We start from the raw sequence: 20068 nt of genomic DNA on the forward strand, positions 1-20068 counted from the left end.
ATTTTTATCCTTCTCAAGAGACTTTGCACTTATGCATATTTAATGCATGTGTGTATGAACTGTCAATGTTTATACTTTGCTTCTGGCAAGAATTATTTCTTTAATTTTATTATCTGTCTTTGGAGTCATTAAATTTGTGTACTCCACATTATTTCTTTAGAGTCTTTTGCTTTTCGTGTGACAAGCAGCATCTGAAGTTTTTTTTATTTCTCTCACTAAAATGATCTGTGTGCATAGAGAAATACTACTTTTAAACCATAGTTCGTTTTACCCCCTTTTTTCCTGAAGAAAGATGATCTTAGTATGAGGAGTTTGTTGGTATCTAACAGTTCTTTCTTTCCTGTGTTTTTGCCTGAAGGCGCTTGACTTTGGCAGATATTGAGAGAATAGCCCCATTGGCTGAGGCGGCCTTACCTTACAACCTGGCAGAACTTCAGAGACAGGTAGGAGGAGTCTCATAAACAGAATCACCTTCAAAAATGCCGAAGTAATATGTACATGACAGCCTCAGGCTCCTGAATCTATGAAAATTAAAAACTGCTTTACAGAAAGACTTTACTTAGCTCAAAGACTACCTTTATAGAACTTTTACCCTTACCCTCCCAGAATATTTTATGGAGCAACTAGATTTATGTTTGTGGTTTTTTCTTTTAGCTTATTAAGATGAGGAAAATAAGAGTGCAGACATACATGGGCTTGGCTTCCCACCCCCTAGGAGTAGCAGTTTTTTCCTTTCATTTGTCTAGTGACATTGAAAGATAAGTGTTAAGTTCATTTTGTATCATTAAACTGATATTTATAGGGTTTTTAAAATACAAAACATTCCTTTACTGAAATAAATCTTTCACTGAGAATGTGTCTTATAGATTACAACAGTAACACAGGAAAACTATCTAATTAATGAATCAGAAGGAAAACCTTGATTATTATTACATTTTTGATAATATTAGTTTTTTGTTTGAGTGAGAAAAACAATAGCTCTGAGTCCTATAAAGTTAATGCAGTCTTATTTCTGGTTTCAAAAATACTGTCTTGGTAGGAAAATAAACCCCATGATATTACCTTGAATAGTGGAATGGAGCAGTTTTTTAAAAATCTGATTTAAACTGAAGCCCTACTTCTGGAGCATTTGGAGGAAGCCTCAGTTGCAGCAATGGTCGTATAGTTTTGGTTGCGGGGGATGGTGAGGGTTATAGGAGGGCTAGTCCTTGTCTAATATACATGAGACCTGTGTCCCTCATGATTCTTTAGGAGACTGTGATGCCCTTTGAGGCTAGGAGAGATGGAGAGGGTGTGGGGAGAGGGGGAATGAAGACAGGAGACAAGAAGAGAGAGAAGAAAGCTACATGGGCATGCCATGGAAAGAGACCAAGTCTGCTTTTTCTTTACTGCTACCACACTGTTGAATAGCCACATGTGCTAGTGAAAGATCTAGGTATTTAAGTGTGGTTCACTGTGGGAAGTTTCAGTAGCAAATCTTTCTTCTACTTGAACTCCATGGAATGATGGTTCTGCCTCTGAAACGAATTAGAATTTCCAGCTTTTCTTTGTAAAATAAACAAGAACTTTTGTAGTCAGGTAAGTAAATTGAAAATGGAAAATAATTGCTTTTATATCTGCATTTTATGTTAATACTTTGCTTGGTGTGTGTAAATTAAAATATATCTGTAACCCACTGTGATTTACCCTCTTTAGTAGCAAAAAACTCTTATCTGCTGACATCAGAGTTTCTTTTCGTTACACGTTCTCAGATCCTTTAAAAAAATAGATGGATTTATTCCAATTCATTGATTTATAGTAAAATTTAATAAAATTATTTAAAATTTGAGATGTATTGAAATATTTAAAGAGTTCTTACTGAATTTAATTTCATATATTGTACACATTTATAAAAATTTATTCTTGAAGTTTGAAAAATTGCATTTCAAAAGGAGATACTTTTTAGTGTTACAGGTCTATTAATAGAGCTTTCCTTGGGGGTGTCCTTAATATTTGTAACTGGGGAATATCTCATTTAGCTTATTAAAAACAATGTGATGAATTAAAAAAACCCACTCATTTCCTCCTTTCTAAGCCTTTCTGCCACTCTTTTTTGTTTTACCTGCCTTTCTTGCCCCTAGCGATTTTCCTGGAGGCCATAAATGAAAGTTACTTTTGTAATCTTTGGCGCCCTAAGTCTGTGTCGCTCATATTTCTGATTCCTTAGGAAGGTGATGTAATTCTGATACTGTTGGAAATTGTTTTGAAGACAGATTCGAAGATGATTTGCCTTCAGTGGCAGCACGGGTGCTTTTTATGCTGGCATGGATGGCCTCAAAGCTCTTGTCAGATAGAAAATGGGCAGTGATAAAAACCACTACTAACTCTTCTTACCCTTTGTTTCTGATTGGCATCCAGGATGGTGGTAGAGTGCCTTCTCTGCCTTTTCTCTAACAGTAGGATGGCACAGGGATCTGCAGTCTCCAGAGAGCATGTAGAGATCCTGGGTGTTCTTACATTGGTCTCAAAGGAGGAAGGTCAGAGACTGTATTATTTTTCCTTTCACATATCAGCTAGATTGGGTAGTCTTATTGCTGAGGGTTAGGAATAGAAAAATAAAATGAAGATTTTAAATCTGTTTTTTCCCTGTAAATTAGGGTAAAAACAACACCTGGGAAAATAAAACTCGAAGTCAAATAATTTTTAGAATTTCATAGAAATAGATTTATGAAGATTATTTAAGAGGGATTCAAGTTAATATCCCCAGTTATATCCATTGTAATTCTGACCTTTACTGTCCTTGGCATCTGGTACAAGTTTCTGTGGGCCTCACTTTCTCATTTAGTAAAATTAGTACCTGCAGATATTTCTAAGAATCCTTTAAGTTCTTGCATTCTGTAAAAGTTATGTGAATCAATAGATTTTTTTTTCTTTTTCAAAAATTTTAGTGTATCTTCCTTTTTCCTTGTAGCATTAAAAGCTATGTAAGGAATATAGGCTAGGACCCAAGTAGAATAGTATAAAAATATGCCTAAGTTATTATAGCAAACAAAGTAATAAAGTTTCTGCAGTTTTCAATCTAGAAACAGGTTTTTTCAGTTAACGTATTTTAGATTTATGAGGCATTCTAAGGCAGCCATATAGACTTCAATTTTAGTGACTGACTTGTCTTTTAAAATTCTCTAAGCCTCAGAATTACATTAGTGCTAACCATAACTGTTTCCGTGTCACTTTCAGAAGACATTTTTGATTCTCTTATTTTTTCTATACTACCAAATATGAATACATGATTATTTACATTTTGTATGTAGAGTGTTCCTCTATAGGAATTCACTTGAAACTTAGATAAAAAATAGGAAGGGGCTTCCCTGGTGGCATAGTGGTTGGGAGTCCGCCTGCCGAGTCAGGGGACACGGGTCCAGGAAGATCCCACATGCCACGGAGCGGCTGGGCCTGTGAGCCATGGTCACTGGGCCTGCGCGTCCGGAGCCTGTGCTCCGCAACGGGAGAGGCCACGACAGTGAGAGGCCCGTGTACCGCAAAAAAAAAACCAAAAACAACAACAACAAAAAAAAAATAGGAAGGAAGGCATGTTTTGTTGTTATCTCAATCTATGAAAGTTGTTATGAAAGCACATATGCATGATGGAGAATCTGTGAGTTCAGAAATAGAAGTTATGAGAGAGGCAGAGGTTAAGAACTTGGGGACTGATTATGTAACATCTTTCCTTTCTCAGTTTCCTCATTTATTAAGAAGAGACAGTAGTATCCATCTCATAGGGTTATTGTGAGAATTACATGAGATAATGCACTTACACCTAGTAAGCATGCAATAAATGTTAACTGCTATTACAGTTGTTGTTATTGTTGTTAAATACGAGAAAGCTATCTGAGCAAACTCCAAATTGGGCTCAAATATAGACATGACACAACTCCTTCATCCACCTTCATCCACTTTCCTTAGGTGGAAGGGGATGGGAAGTGAGGAAGAATTATATCTTTGTATTTTCTTCTTTATTGCCTGAAATGTTTTGCTTTTAAAATTTTTGTGCTGGCTGAAATTCTACGTTGTATTTTTTTTAAAATTATGACTGATATATATCATATAGAAAAAAAAATTCTCACCCCATACCATACACAAAAGTACGTTCCAGTTGGGATGTTCTAAACTTGAGAGCTTAGAGAAGATAACATAGGAGATTATATTCATAATCGAGAGATAAGCAAAGATTTCACAAACAGGGCACAAAATACCTGTCATAAAGAAAACGATTAATAACTTGAACTTCACTAAATTTAAGAACCTTTGTTGATTAAAACATATCACTGAAAGGGTGAAAAGACAGGCTGCACAAAAGGGAAAGATAGAAGATATCCAAATGGGGAAGGGAAGAGGAGGGGAGGGGAGGGGATGGGAAGTTAGTTCAGCATCATTAGTAAACAGAAAAAAATACACATTAAAACTACAATTAGATGCTGTTTTATACTATCCAGATTGGCCGATATTATACTCTGACAATGGCAAGTGTTGTTTAGGAGGTGGAGGAATGGGAACTGTCAGAAACTTCTGGCATCACAACTTTGGAAACTATTTGGGAGTATCAGCTACAATTGAAGAGACATATATCCTGTGACCTGACAGTTCCTCTCCCAGGTGTAGTCCCTAACAGGAATAAGTACATATGTTGATTAAAAGGAACATGCAACAATGTATATAGCAGCATTATTTGCAGTAAGTGTCCATAGTAGAATGGGTAAATATGTTGTGGTATAGAGATGACCAGTGAGAAAATTGGAAATTTTTAATTGGGTAAAATGGGTTAAATAAAAGGAGGTGAGTTGCAGAGAGAAGAGGATGTGACATTTTTGAAGCATGAAGTGCTTTGGAGGTTAAAGACCAATTCTATCTAGCCCAATGTGAGAATGGGTAGGCAACTTCTTTTTTTTTCTTTACTGTATACCACGTAATTGCTTTTTCAACTATATGGGGTAAATTATCTATGATGGACCTGCTTGGGCATATAAATACTTTTTTTTTAAAGTTTTGTTTCTATGGGAAATTACATTCAAGCTACAGACCACTCACACAAAGAACTTTTGGAATATAAGCTGGCTTGGGTTCTATCAGAACATTATTAGAATGATTTTTCTCTCTGTTTTCTATATAGCATTTCTTAGACAAATAGGAGTTTGTCTCTTTGTGTGTTTTGCATTCTAATGGACCTTCTTGAGAACTTTGTTTTCATGAGTAAAGAGAAAGCGTTACAATCCACTTACTCTTTTCTTTTTTTTGGAACTTTTAACCTCTGTCATCTGCAATAGTTTTACCATAAATGGAAATCTGTTCTCAAAAAGGAGGAGATTGGGTTTCTATACTAGTTTTATTTATGTATTTATTAACCATTTACCTCATTTAAAGTATTAGAATTAAAGACTTATTACAGTCTCTAACACAATTTAACCTCACCTCTCACTGAGAAAAAAGTATATATCGTCACAGCTTTGGGTTTTAATCTTGTTTTATGAGGCCAAGAGTATGGAATTCAAATTCAGGCATATTAAATTCATAGATGTGATTTGCAGACAAAAGAATTTTATTTTCCCTAAGCTTATTTTGCTGTTACAGTCATACATTTTAGTTGGTGTAAAGTCTAGTCTTCCCCTCTCCCGCCACAACCCATGCTCAGTATAAAAGACTTCAGCTTTTCCTTCCTTTCCTTCTGTCCGTCAATAGTGTGCCATTTGGAAGAGGGAGTTCTCATCGTTGGGTTGGCATACTCCATGAAGCGGCTTGGTTGGGCAGGGTGCCTGACTTGTTAACTGACATGATCTTGCCTTATCTAATTCTCATTTATAGGATAAGGTACATTTAACAACAAAGTACAAGAACTTTCGCCTCTCTCAATGAGCTCTCGAGCCATTTCCTCATTTCCTATCATACACACATGCTTAGGCAGCAGGTGTAAAATCATTTAAGATTTTCAACTCTTATTTTGCTTTGAAAAACACTTAATTAATCTTGTTAAATATCACCATGATCATAATCATAAACTTAAGGAAAAGAGTGCCTTTTCCTTTGGCCCATTTGCTCACGGTAGGTGATCTTCTTAGTGCTGAGATTTTCTTTCAGCCTAAATGCTAAAAAATTCAGTACACAGTCATTAATAGAGATGACAGCTACAGTAGCATTCTACTTATGAATATTCATGAAATGAAATCCATAGCATTAATTATATTAATTTACATACCTGAATATAAGTGAACCATAAGTTATAGTGATAGCTAAGCCTAAAAAAAAAACCCCTTAGTAACTGTATATTGTATGTTTTTTAAAAAATAGGATGCAATTTAATAAGGACAGAGGTGGCATTTTCAAAAGGCATTTGGGTATTTATAGTTAGAGATGTTTTTAGCTAAGAATTAAAGACAGTATAATCCTACAGTTTTCATAGGATTTTTTAGGGCTTATAAACATTCTTTAAAGGAAGAGCATATAAAGAAAATATATGTGCTTGAACACAGGAGAAAGCTTTTGTATGAATAAGAGAATTAGTGGTTACTTGATTCTTTCTTTAATTGAGGTATAGGTGATTTACAATATTACGTTAATTTCAGGTGTATAACATAGTGATTCAGTATTTTTATAGACTATACTCCATTTAATGTTATAAAATAATGACTATATTTCCCTGTGCTGTACAATATATCCTTGTTGCTTATTTATTTTATACATAGTAGCTTGTGTCTCTTACTCACTTACCCTCCCTTTGTTTTTAGTTTTTTAAAAAATTTCATTGATGTGTAGTTGATTTACAACGTTGCGTTTAATTTCTGCTGTACAGCAAAGTGACTGTTATACATATATATATTCTTTTTCATATTCTTTTCCATTATGGTTTATCACAGGATATTGAATATAGTTCCTTGTGCTATACAGTAGGACCTTGTTGTTTATCCATTTCTTTAAAAATAAAAACAATCCCACAGCATTTATTGTCATCTGGTAATAACATAAAGGTGAGCAAAACAATATGAATAAATGCTTTAGAGTTACACTTCTAACAAAGGACACCTAAACAAACTGCATTGCCTTCTCAACAATTTCTCACTTCATTGATCATTTCTAGTTGGAGACACTTTGGAGCAGAATAATGTTATCTCCTTTTAGCATGATCCGACCCAGTTGTTTTCTTGACTTTGGTTTAGAATGAATCTCTTCTGCATCATCTAATACGAGCTTCATATACTCATCAAAACCAGTGATACAGCCCTGTGTCCGCATATTCACTTGCTCATAAAGCCACACCTGAATCCAAGATATATTTTGCAAGTATCTGAAGATGAGATTGATGGGCTGCACCATCACCTTCTGCACCTTCTGGCCCTGGCCCCGGTACGCCATGGTGGAAGCTCACAAAGACCACACTATCCCACACACTCTATCCATCTGATATATAATAGTTTACATCCACTAATCCTAAACTCCCAGTTGTCCCCCCTCCCCACCCCCTGGCCCCCTTGGCAACCACAAGTCTGTTCTCTGTATCTGTGAGTCTGTTTGTGTTTTGTAGATAATGTTCATTTGTGTCGGGGTTTTTTGTTTGTTTGGTTGGTTTTTTTTGCTGTGCCGCATGGTGTGCAGAATCTTATTTTCCTGACCAGGGATCAAACCTGTGCCCCCTGCAGTGGAAGCATGGAGTCTTAACCACTGGACCACCAGGGAAGGCCCTGTGTTGTATTTTAGATTCCACATATCAGTGATATCATATGGCCCATACCCTTATCTTGCCCCTCCCCAATACTTGATTCATATTTGGGACCATAGCTCTTTTTAGTCGGTGAGTTTTAAATTTAACATATTCTTTTGAAAGGAGTCATGATTGAAAATAATTCATAATCTACGAGAATGGATTTATTTTCACCCAGTTTTGTGACTGAGAAACTTTGATTTCGGAAAAAAAGTTTTATGTGTGCATTTTTAGAAGTTAAAAACATATATGCTATATAGGTAGTATAACAGCCACATTGGTTATAAAAGATTTTAAAATCTAAGCCAAAATGCCATAACTTGAATTTCTTTAAAATGTGTGATGTTGAACATCATCTTTACCTCAGAGATACAGATTGCGTTTGTTTTCAACTGGATTGTCTTTGAAACAGAGTATCAGAATTAACTCATTACCCGCATTATGTTCAATCAATATTTGAAAAACTAACTGAAGCATATTCAGTTAATATAATATTTTAAAGTGATACCGAGAAGGGTTTTACATTAATAAATGCAAAATTAAATTTAAAAAAATCATTTTATTTCATCTCATTATTTTATAATTTCTATTTTTGTATGTTTAGATGTATATTATATGTAATTTAATAATATATATTAGATTTTTAGGTATATAATTAGTACAGTAAAACATGCATATAATTTATAAATGAAATCATATATTGGAGTTAAGTGCTTACAATCTTTGCCTGGCACGAGTGTTCAGTTATAATGGAGAATGCAGTGGAGTGACAGGGGCCGTTGCTCTGCTTATTCCCTATTTCACAGTGAGACCTTTGGCAAGTCGCCTGTCCTGTCCATAGTGTGGCCATCTTACCTTTGTATGTATAGTGGACTGACTGGCAAAATAGTACAGTGTGGTCTCACTGTGGTTAGAAATTGCTGAGAGTAAAGCATCCTTCTATGGTCTCACAAGGGAATTTATTTACAGAAGATTGAAAAACACTGGACCCCTGAGGGCTGCATCAGGGCAACAGTCCTGAGTGCTTGGTCAAGTACTTTCACCTTTTGGGGGACAACAAATCTCTAAACAGTCTAAAGTTAGTATTATTATCATAGTAATAAATGGAACAAAAAACATCTTTGTGGACGGCATATTTTTTGCTGTTCTGTGAATGAGTCAAAATTAGGCTTATACTCAAGGTTTTGTTAAAATATTCTCTTTCCCTTATTAAATTTCAAATAAAATATCAATATTAAATTGTTAATTGCTCACTTTTGTTACAGCATGTAGATCAAACGTAATGGATGGCCATGCAGTTGCTTGGGCTAACTTGCTAGGAAAAAAATGTATTCCCTACAAAATCATGATTATGTCTTTGTGCAGTTTTTCGCCTTTTTTTATGATGGTTTCTTCCATGTATTAAATTCAGTTTTGGATATAATAGATGTGTGCTTTCACCTAATTTCATCATAGTAAAGTTGGTATATTGGGACAGTTGACATTTATAAAATATGTAGTGATTTTGTTTGAAGTAATGGTGTTTGACTAATTGCCAGATTTTCCAAGGGTTTCTTATTGACTTTTCATCAAACATTACTTATTTTCCTTCACTATAGAATATATTGAACCACAACACTATGACAAGCATAATGAGCTTTTAAAGATCTCTGCCTACAGAGATCACAATCAAACGTTAAATATTTAGATATCAGATGCTTTTGTTCAAACAGAAATGATACTTACTGTGGTGCAAAATTTACAAAACAAGAAGACAGATAAAACCTTTCTGTAGGCTGCTTCCCAAATTGTTTATAAATATCTGGTTTTGCCGTATTTAGCTTCCTTAATTGAACTTTGAAGAGATTGTACAAATGAAAGCAAATAAGAGTAGACTAGCTTACTTTTTTCTTTCTTTAGATTTTAGGCAAGGAGTCCCTCTCCATTAAATTATTCTAAATTATTCTAGTGAGAGTATCTAAACATTTTTATTATGCTGTGTTTTGAAAGCTCATTCAAGTTGCTATTTTTCAAGTTTTCTTATGATAAAGCAGTATTTTATTCCTTTATTTCAGACTGTTTATACACATAACTGTTATTTTCATAATGAAAATATTAAAGAACAAGACTGACACACTAATATAGACAAATTATTTCAAGTCCTTTATGCTGTGGGGTACCAATGAAATAACATTCTGAACCACAATAGGTTTTTCCCATTAGCTTTATTTTCAACATAGATTTTATGTTAGAACTGCAAACATGGCTAGGACAGTGGTTCTCAACCTAACTACACAGCAGAATGATTTGAAGCCTTTTAAAAATTTATAAACCCCAGGCCTCAGGGATATATATTTTAAGGTCCCTCAGGTGTTTTCTTTGCGTAGGCAGAGTTGAGGAATGCATAGGTCTAGGAGAGCAAATGCTCAGTAGCATAGGTGAGAAATACTATACTTATCTATTGATAACCTCAGTGGTTGAGCTTCAAAGCCTCGAATAAAGGGGCAAAGGCTCTGAACCCTTGAAATAGCAGCTATTAAAGTTTTTCACTTTAGCCCAAAAGAGAAGTCCTTGACCTTGCTTTACATATAATCCTAACAATTCTGGTTATGTGATTTCTCCAGCCCTGACAGATGAGAAGCGGCAAAATCAAACTAGGAGGCTGTTGGTAAAAGAAGTAATAGTTGTCAAGCGTGGGAAGATAGCACAAACAGCTGCGTTAGATCTCGATGCAGAAATTGATGGACGCATGAATATGTTGACCTTCAGTCATCAGAGGCGGAAAATTATGATCAATATTATCTGATTTAGGAATCGCGATAGTTTTTATACATTTTAGAAAGATTTTAAAATTCTAAGTTGGTTAAAGTAAAGAAGGGGGAAATGATTTTAAACCTGAAATATTTACTTACCTGAAAGATTCACTTCTGTAGAATGATAGTGTATTCCCCAGTAGTAGCAGCTAAATGAGGCGTTAATAGGCTCGTGCAAATGGGGGGAAAAAGCTACTGTGTCTGTTTGGCCAGATATGGGTTTTAAATGCTAATAATAGGAGTATCTATTTCAAAATCTTAACACAGCCAAATTATAGCTTTTTTCATTCGCCGTATGCTTTTCCAAAATTTTTCACATGTTTTCTTCTTCCCCACAGCAATCTCACAGTTTAGGCAGGCCTGTCTGGCTCCAGATTGCCGAGTCTGCTTACAGATTCACTCTGGGCTCAGTTGCTGGAGGTGAGTGACATGTCTATGTGCTGTTTCAAGCTTGCGTTCATGTAATATTATCTCACTAGACCGGGACAGATCAGCAAAGGTTCAGTTCATTGTTCCCAAGGGTCACGACTGCAGGGCTTTCTGAAGTATTCTTTATTTTTACCTACGATCAGAGGACTTGTCATAGCACAGCCGTGGCCCCTCTGGCTCCAGTCTGTCTTCAAGACAAAACCTCTGTAATCATGTGAAAGTCTTGGATGCGTGCTGCACTCCCCTTAATTATACTGGTTAAAGCCAGTACGAAGAAATGGAGAATAAGACTGTGTTTCTGGTGTTAGGAGTGAGGGCAGGTAAGAGATCAAGATTTGGGGTACAAATTCCAGAACCTTATGAAATAAAACAACCTCTCACAGTGATTCGCTTTTGCTTTTCTGCTTGTTTCCCCCCCCCCCCACCTCATCTTTTACTGGCTGAAGAATATCTAGACTTGAAGGTTATTTGTTAAAATGAACCTCTCTTCCCTGCTCCTGGGCAAAACTTGAGAGGCTTTTTTTGCTTAAATCTCTTCACAGAAAATGTATAAAATCTGAAGTTGCTTTATTGAGAAGAACCTAGTAGTGTGATTAAAATACTTATGATTTTTCAAAAGAAGTCTAAACTGATGAAACTATTATTTTTTCTTTTCAATCTGTTTTAGAAGTTGCAAAGCATGTTTTGGTTTTCAACAGTTGAAAAATATAATACTCTAATTCATGTTATAAATTTTTCAGTCCCTGAGAAATTCTAAAGCCCGGGCTTTTTATTTTTATAAACCGAATGCTGTGAGTAGGGGGAGGGTCATGTTGAGATTTGGTTCCAATATTATAGTTGCAACTAAGGTTAATTTACCAAAATGCTGTAGTAAACTAAATTTTAAAATTGCAGCCACCTATGTGTAGATATATAGTTATTTTAAGAGGTAACTGGGTATAATATGTAGGCATTTAATGGAAAATATAAAGAAATACGTTATATATAAGAGTTTAATGTTGTTAAAGGAAATTGAGTGTTGATTATCTAATGTTGGTGATGACTTGAAAATCCATTACAGTTGTTCTCTGAAGCAGCTGTATTTATGGATCCCAGTGGTTGCTAGCCTGTGATCCTTCAGCTGTGTATGGAAGAAGGGAAAATTACGTAAAATCTCTTTGGCGAGGATATATACTGTGTTCTGTTTTCTAGTCCTTTGATTTAGAGATTTGTTGTCCTTACAGATTCTCCGTTTAATTGTGCTCTCTTTTAAGCCTAACAATTGTTTTCGTTTGTAGCTGTGGGAGCCACCGCGGTGTACCCTATAGACCTGGTGAAGACCCGCATGCAGAATCAGCGTGGCACCGGCTCTGTTGTCGGGGAGCTGATGTACAAAAACAGCTTTGACTGTTTTAAGAAAGTCTTGCGTTACGAGGGCTTCTTTGGACTCTACCGGGGTGAGCAAGCAGATCTCAGCTGCTGAAGTTAGTGAGTTTTTCTCATCAGCAGCAGGTTTCAGACTCACTGATTGTGAAAATCAGTGCATAGCCTTTTCAGTCAGACTAGGGCTGTTTCTCTCCTTTTATTTCCTCCTTGCTCATTTCCCTTTTTACATTCTTGCTGGTAACTAGCAATATTAGTCTGCAGACAAGGTCTTTATTTCTTCTTCCTGCAATCTAAGCCTGTGTTTTCCCCAGCATGGGTCTATGGTGGTCACCATGCTCTTACAAACTAAGGCACATGTCTGCAGGTGGAATACGAGGATGACAGCTAAGAAATAGAGAGCTGCTTTTCTCAAAGAATTAGAGAGGAAAAATATATCTCTCCTCTGTGAAATAGAAACCAGGCTGCCACTTGAAGGTGAGTGTACACTCTATCTGTTTGTTTCACCTGAAAGAAATATTGCACATTTTTGTCTCTTCCAGGGAGACCAGTGAGTCATCTGAAGGTTAAAAAAAAAAAGAAAGAAAGAAAGAAAGAAAAGAAAACCTTTTTGCTCCAAATCTTATTCTTGCTCCTTTTCTCCCTGTAGTTCAGAGGCACTGAGTGGAAGCAGAGAGATTTTCTTTTGCAGGGAATGTTACCACCAACTCTAAGCTGAGCACACTGCTATCGGCATCAGAGGCAGCAACCCCATGCAGAATTCTCCCCACCCCCATCGGCTTTGTAGGAACTTGTTCTCTTAGGAGAGGGAGACTTTCATGTACATGTTTTCACATTAGAATTTAGGGTTTCCTTTGGGAGGGAGATTAATTTTTTAATCCCTTTGGGCGCCACTTGGAATTCTTTGAAAAACTTTCTACATGCTCAATTCCAGGGCATTTATGTAATTTACTGTACTTGTTTGTTCGCACACACAGTCCCATTAATCCTGAGCTCATTCTGAGCTCTGCTGAACTGTTTGGCTTAGAACCTCTTCCTCGGAAAGAAAAACTGTGCCTGAGCAAAGCTTTATGCTCATGACCAGGAGGAAAAACACTTCTGATTGGCATTATGTGCAGATACTCAAGTGAAAATGTAGTTCTAATATACTTATACTTGAAGGAGAGGGTCATGAGGATGTTCATTTTTGGCATTGTATAGAACAAGAGGAGAGAGTTGTTCTGGAATCAAACTAGGCTCAATACCCTGCTCCTGAGAAAGAATGCGATGAATTTTATTCAGATATGCAGAACTCTAGCCTGTCTGAAATCTAGCTGTACGACATTTACTCCATGGGAAGAGGTGTGCTTTGTTAGAATGCAGATCTGTGCATGTGAGTGCTTGTTTTAGACTGTATTAAACACTGCATATCTAGATTTTATTTAATAGGGAATCTGAGGGTTATGTGGCGCTATGGTGGTTTGCTTCTTTGACATCTCCAGTCTTTCTTTGTTAAGTAAGAATCTTTCTTCCTCCTTGGTATACTTTAAAAGAGAAGGAACCTAGACATACACCTCACAGTTTAGCCTCCTCAATGGATGGATGCTTACAGAAGATTTCATTTGGGAGAGATGTCATGTTAATTAAATGGGTCCAATATAGCAAGTTGGGGGTGGAGGGTGCGGAGGGATCATTAGCTTGATTCAGAATGTGAGCTGATAAAATCAGTCCTTTAAGTGAGAGATTGTAGGAGTCCTGTATCTGAACACTGTGATTGTTGAGATTGTCATATATTGCTTAGAAGTGGTCCATTATTTTGTCAGATGATTGACAAAATTGTTGACAGACTAGCCTAAATTTCTTTATAGGCAACAATGATAAAATGACATAAATCAATACTTTATTAAAATTCCATGAGCCTTATTGAGACAAGTAGTAAAACAAACACACATGCTGACACGGTTGTATGGGAGTCAGCTTAAAAGTAATAGGGCCTGATAATCATGAGAGTTAGAAAGTTAAGACTGCCATCTGCTGATTTATTCTTTTAAATCAGTTTGCTACCCATTAAAGGTGTGTGCAGATTTGTGTTTGTCACTGATAATTCAGTTTGACTGACAGTAGGCTGTATGTACGATTACTTGCTGGCTCTCAACTTGCAGAAAATCACTCAGCAGTGTCCTCAAAGTAGGCTTAAGATCAGCAGCAAGCATGCAAACACATACATAACTTCCCCTTGGCTGGGTGATTTAAAGGATATAGTATGTTTATTGTTAGCATCTTTAAAAGATGTATGCAAAAAATGTATTTTAGCGATTTCGATAATCTGTGTGCTTTAGAAAGTTGAGCCCTATGAATAGCTACAGATGTTGAGTTGTTTATATATTTTTTCTTTTGCAGCCAGCCTGGAAAATTTAACTTTCTAAGAACAATGATTTCCTTTGTTTTAGGAGAAATCTTTTGAAATGTCTTAAGTTTGACATATATTAGCAAATAGGCTAACAATGGGCTGTTTTTGCTTGTAGAAGATACCCATTAAATGTTACTTAAAACTGCATTTTTCTTTGCAGTTTTGGCTTTCTTTTATTTATTTATTTATTTATTTTGGCGGTATGCGGGCCTCTCACTGTTGCGGCCTCGCCCTTTGCGGAGCACAGGCTCCGGACGCGCAGGCTCAGCGGCCATGGCTCACGGGCCCAGCCGCTCCGCGGCATATGGGATCTTCCCAGACCAGGGCACGAACCCGTGTCCCCTGCATCAGCAGGCGGACTCCCAACCACTGCTCCACCAGGGAAGCCCTTGGCTTTCTTTTAAATAAATGAGTACTGAATTCTGGGTTTCTGTAAAGAGAAAATGATGGGAGTTGGTTTTCTGTATTAGCCAAGCCACTGTATGCTATTATGCAGGTAGCATCATTTGTGGCAAAATCTGGGTCTACTTAACAGGACGCTTTTCCAAGCATACAACATTGGCTTCTCTAAAGTGTCTGTGTATGTTAGTATGTTGTTGGTTGTAAAGGGAGGTAATCTGGTTTCCCTGCTATTGGCAGTGTTCTGGGAGTAGACAAGATCCATGGGTTCCATTCTTTCCTCATACTTTTTGGGAGGTGTTAGATAACCAGGCTTTAAAGGAGGCGTGCTTAAGAAAAGGATTTATAGCCTCAAGAAGTATAACATTGTTTTGACATGAATAATTATTATATACACATGCATAGTTTTTAGGATAAGCCACTTTTCCCATTTTAATAAAAACCCTAAAATGTTTGATGGGTAAATAATATGGGGAAAACCACCTTGTTGGGCTTGTGTATTCACGTCTAGTACATCTATACCGCTAACGATTCTCTCTGTTTACCTAGGTCTGATACCACAACTTATAGGGGTTGCTCCAGAAAAGGCCATTAAACTGACTGTAAGTTTCTTTCTCATTGAATTTATGTCCTTTGTTTAGATTATCATTAAGCCAAAAGTGAAAACGGATGCTGGTAAGATTAGCACACTATCAAGGCACTTGTACAATTTTAAACTTATTTGTAGTCATTTGCTAATTTTAAATTTTATATGAGACAAATATTTTGCTGATTTGGGAAAACCAGTAACGTTACTACTAAAGGTAATGATTGGGAATTCTGGATAACTGATGTTGTCTTTCTAATTAGGTCAATGATTTTGTCCGGGACAAATTTACCAGGAGAGATGGCTCCATTCCACTTTTAGCAGAAGTCCTTGCTGGAGGTTGTGTAAGTATTAATACTGATGATTTCTCACGGCAAATATGTTCCTTAGGATTTTTGCACACTGGATATACTATCTGAGTGACATGCCCCCTGAACTCAAGGGACTCTAAGCAGATTTTCTCAGTGATAATAAGGAATCATTTTTTAAATTTCATTGCATAATCTCACTGGTTTTGAGGCAGAAAAGAGGTAGTATTTTTGTAGAGGTAGTATTCTTAGAAGCTCCTAAAACATTACCTTCTACACTTTTTAGAGTTCTAATTCTGTTTCTTTTTAAATACCACAGAAAACAGAGTAGTGGGTAGAGTTACCCTATATTTATATTGACTGGAACTTTAAAATAAATGTGAGGTGACTGATTAATTGGACCCTTGTATTTTAGGTGTAGGATTGAGTAAGCCATTGTGGTATAATTATAATTTTCCTCCTTTTAGGGACCAGAGCAAACAACCATAACTATGTTGAAGCTATTGACAATTCTGAACTTTAAAGAGATTCTGTCTTTAAAGTGTGAGCATGACATTGGAGTTAGACCAATTCTCAAATCTAAGTTTTCAGCTCAACTCATCTTATTTGTGGTGTTCCTTTCACATTTGGTAGTACATGATTTTTTTTAAGATTTATTTAGTCCATTTTGTCCCTGAAACCCTTAATGGCTTCCAGTTGACTTGGCTGACAGTCTTGGCTAAACCCTTCTCAGTTGCTTGTGGAACCTGAGGTGATGAGGTCAGTGACCTTTGCAGCTTTTAATTCAGAGAAGATTCCCTGAGGGTCAGAGAGAGAGGGTGCTCTGGATTCTCCTTCATGATATTTGTCAGCCTGGCACATACCTGGGTCTTCATCTTTCTGCAACCAAAGTTCTTATGGAAGAGGTAGCTTGGCGCACTCCCTTTGTGTGAGTGTGCGTGCGCGCGCGCATGTGTACTTACGTGCATTTGCCGCTATACCTGCACACATGCCCAAGTGCATTCTCAGGGAGAAAACTCATGTCTTTGGCTAACTTTTTTCATGTAGGACAAATAATGGACAGGACTACCTTTGCTTAGTTCTTACTGTTGTTTCTCCTCTTTATCCCAATTAGATGCTGTAAGTGTTTCTCTTCTAATGAAAGAACCATTGCGTATCATAAATATTCTTTTTCTCAGTGGTTTTAGTTTTAATTTGGTTAAGAAATTTCCTAACTCAGCTTTGCTGCAACACTGTGTACATTTGTCAGAAATCTTCCAAGTCATGCTCTCTGTGTTCCATGTAACTAATTATTTGTTTCCATTTGTAATATCCAGAGGTTTTTGCCCATGAACCTGACTTGTTCCCTTGTCTGACATGTGACCTAAGTGGTTAAATTATAATCAGATATTTGGTTCCTTTGTTCTTCCTAGGTATTGACCCTGTTTCTATTTTTGAACTTTGGGAATTTCTCTTGAAGTCTGGAGTGCCTCGAGGGTTGTGCTGACAGTCTGAATCTCTTCCTTAAGAGATTTATTTCTGGACGCTTTGACTCATTTCTGGACGCTTTGATGGATTGTCTAGCTGGAAATTGACAGTGTGAAAAATAGTCAGGTTGGGCTATAGGAGGATGATTAGGTTGTATGTACTTCTTCACCACAAACACTTTCTGCTTCCCTGTTTCCTCTACATCTCTTCATTTCAGGGAGGAAAGAAAATGTATAATTATTGAGTTTCTACTGATGAATTCGATCACACTACAGTATAAATGACTGTTAGAGCACAATCTGCTACTTCTCCCAAAAGTCTATATATTTCAACAGAGAATAACCTTAAACAAAAAGGATGAGTCTCTGCTGATAGAATATCAGGCACTGTGGAATATAGGAATACTCTTTTTGCTGAATGAAACATGGTAAGCAGCCACCAGATAAACACTAGGAAGAGTGGCTGCCCGTGAGGCTAATCAGGAGAACCCAACCCTCAGGATCCTGGGTACGGGTGGTGATAGAATGTGGAGTGTCCTGTGGGTGTTTGGCTGAATGCTGTCAGTGCCACCAAGTGAGAGGAGTGCAGCTGTTCTTCCAAACATCACTCAATTTTAAAGATGTATTGGGTTGGCCAAAAAGTCCTTTCGGTTTTTAAGTAAAAATAAAAGATACGTTTTTCATTTTCACCAAGAACTTTATTGAACAACAAATTCACCCTTTTGTTCCACTACCTTCTGCCATTTTTCAGGCAACTTCATGGTTCCATCTTCCCAAAACTTTTTATCTTTTTGAGCAAAGAACTGTTCCAGGTGCCTTTTACAGTCTTACAGAGAATTGAAATTTTTTCCATTAAGAGAATTTTATAAAGACCTAAATAAATGGAAATCTGAAGGGGCAATGTCTGGTGAATACGGCAGATGAATCAGAACTTCCTAGCCAAGCTGTACCAGTTCTTGCCTGGTCATCAGAGAAACATATGGTCTTGCATTATCCTGTTGGAAGATTATGCCTTTTCTATTGACTAATTCTAGACGCTTTTTGTCGAGTGCTGCTTTCAGTTGGTCTAATTGGGAGCAGTATTTGTTGGAATTAATCGTTTGGTTTTCCAGAAGGAGCTCATAATAGAGGACTCCCTTCCAATCCCACCATATCATCACCTTCTTTGGATGAAGACTGGCCTTTGGTGTGACTGGTGGGTTCATTTCGCTTGCCCCACCATCTCTTGCATTCCACATTATTGTATAGTATCCACTTTTCATCACCCATCACAATTTGTGTTAAAAACGAACGTTTTTATTACATTTAAGTAGAGAACTGCATGCGGAAATACGGTCAAGAAGGTGTTTTTGCTTAACTTACGTGGAACCCAAACATCAAAGCGATTAGCATAACCAAGCTGGTGCAAATGATTCTCAGCGCTTGATTTGCTTATTTTTAGTATGTTGGCTATCTCCTGCATGGCATAACGTTGATTGTTCTCAGTGTCTCGGTTTGATCTCTATCCACTTCAACTGCTCAACCCGACCATAGAGCATCATCCAGAGAGAAATCTCCAGCACGAAACTTTGCAAACCACTTTTGACACGTTCAATCAGTCACAGTACCTTCTCCATACACTGCACAAATCTTTTTTTGCATTTCGGTTACATTTTTACCTTTCTTGAAATAACAAATAAAGCATAATAGGCCGAAAATGTTGCTTTTTTTCTTCCATCTTCAATATTAAAATGCCTACACAAAAATTCACCAATTTTGACAAGTCTTTTTTTAAATGCATGCTGATATGACAGCTGTCACATACAGTCTAACAAAATTATTTTGAATGAAGTTAAAGGCAACTAAGTGCTACTAGAGCCATCTTACGGAGAAAACTGAACAAACCTTTTTGCCAGCCCAATACCTAATGTGTTGACCTAATGCAGATTAATTCAGAAGAAATGGCTCAAACTGAGCAGTTAGTATTGACTTTACAGCTTTTTTTTTCCATAGCAGAAGAATCAGCTAGGACTAGGGTCTTGAGTTCCCTACATATGGGAGGGAAATTCTACTGCTCTGAAAATGACTGTGCCGTCCTTTAGGAAAAATGATGTACACTAACTAGATCATTGAGGTGACCAAGAAATGAAAATATCCAGTCCTTAAGCATTATGTGTTTTTTTGTTGTTTGTTTTATTTTGTGATCTGTTTTTAAAAGTATGTGATATTAGATATATGCAAAAGAGAACACATTATATAAACAAAAAGTTATAATAAAATGAGCATCCATGAGCCTACCACTCCACTCAACTACAGTATTACTATTATCATTGATGCTGGGTTTTGCTTTTACTGTAGCGCTAATCTGCTAGAATGCTAATGAGCATGTAGGGACTTTTCTTACTGGGCTGAACATTTTATAGGCATTCTGTCATTATTATTCCCAATTGGAGTTGAAGAAACTAAAACCTGAGAGACATCTAGCACTTAGTGAATGGCAAAGGTGAGAGTCAAACCACTTTTGTCTCCAAATCTCTATTAACTCATATTTGGTATGTTTTCATTCATTCTTTCTTCCATTTATTCATTCTCATCCAACAAGCTGTCAAGGCTGAGAAGGATTTAGAGTTTC

The 20068-nt window shown here is 36.7% G+C and overlaps 2 protein-coding genes across 4 annotated transcripts in view; one reads left to right on the forward strand and one right to left on the reverse strand.

Annotated features, from left to right (window-relative positions):
• Positions 1–20068, forward strand: part of SLC25A12 (solute carrier family 25 member 12) — a 180323-nt gene that overhangs the window by 134836 nt on the left and 25419 nt on the right. For all 3 annotated transcript variants that reach the window (XM_067741537.1, XM_067741538.1, XM_067741539.1), the window contains 5 exons: positions 359–443; positions 10857–10938; positions 12225–12383; positions 15647–15699; positions 15947–16027. In XM_067741537.1, coding sequence (XP_067597638.1) covers positions 359–443; positions 10857–10938; positions 12225–12383; positions 15647–15699; positions 15947–16027 — 460 coding nt within the window. The remainder of the gene's footprint in view (positions 1–358; positions 444–10856; positions 10939–12224; positions 12384–15646; positions 15700–15946; positions 16028–20068) is intronic.
• LOC137226525 (small nuclear ribonucleoprotein E-like) lies at positions 6963–7412 on the reverse strand. Its single transcript, XM_067741541.1, has one exon. It carries the CDS (start codon positions 7378–7380, stop codon positions 7102–7104), a length of 279 nt encoding a protein of 92 aa, XP_067597642.1. The 5' UTR covers positions 7381–7412; the 3' UTR covers positions 6963–7101.

This window comes from Pseudorca crassidens, chromosome 6 (assembly GCF_039906515.1).
Source record: "Pseudorca crassidens isolate mPseCra1 chromosome 6, mPseCra1.hap1, whole genome shotgun sequence".
Taxonomy (NCBI): Eukaryota; Metazoa; Chordata; class Mammalia; order Artiodactyla; family Delphinidae; genus Pseudorca; species Pseudorca crassidens.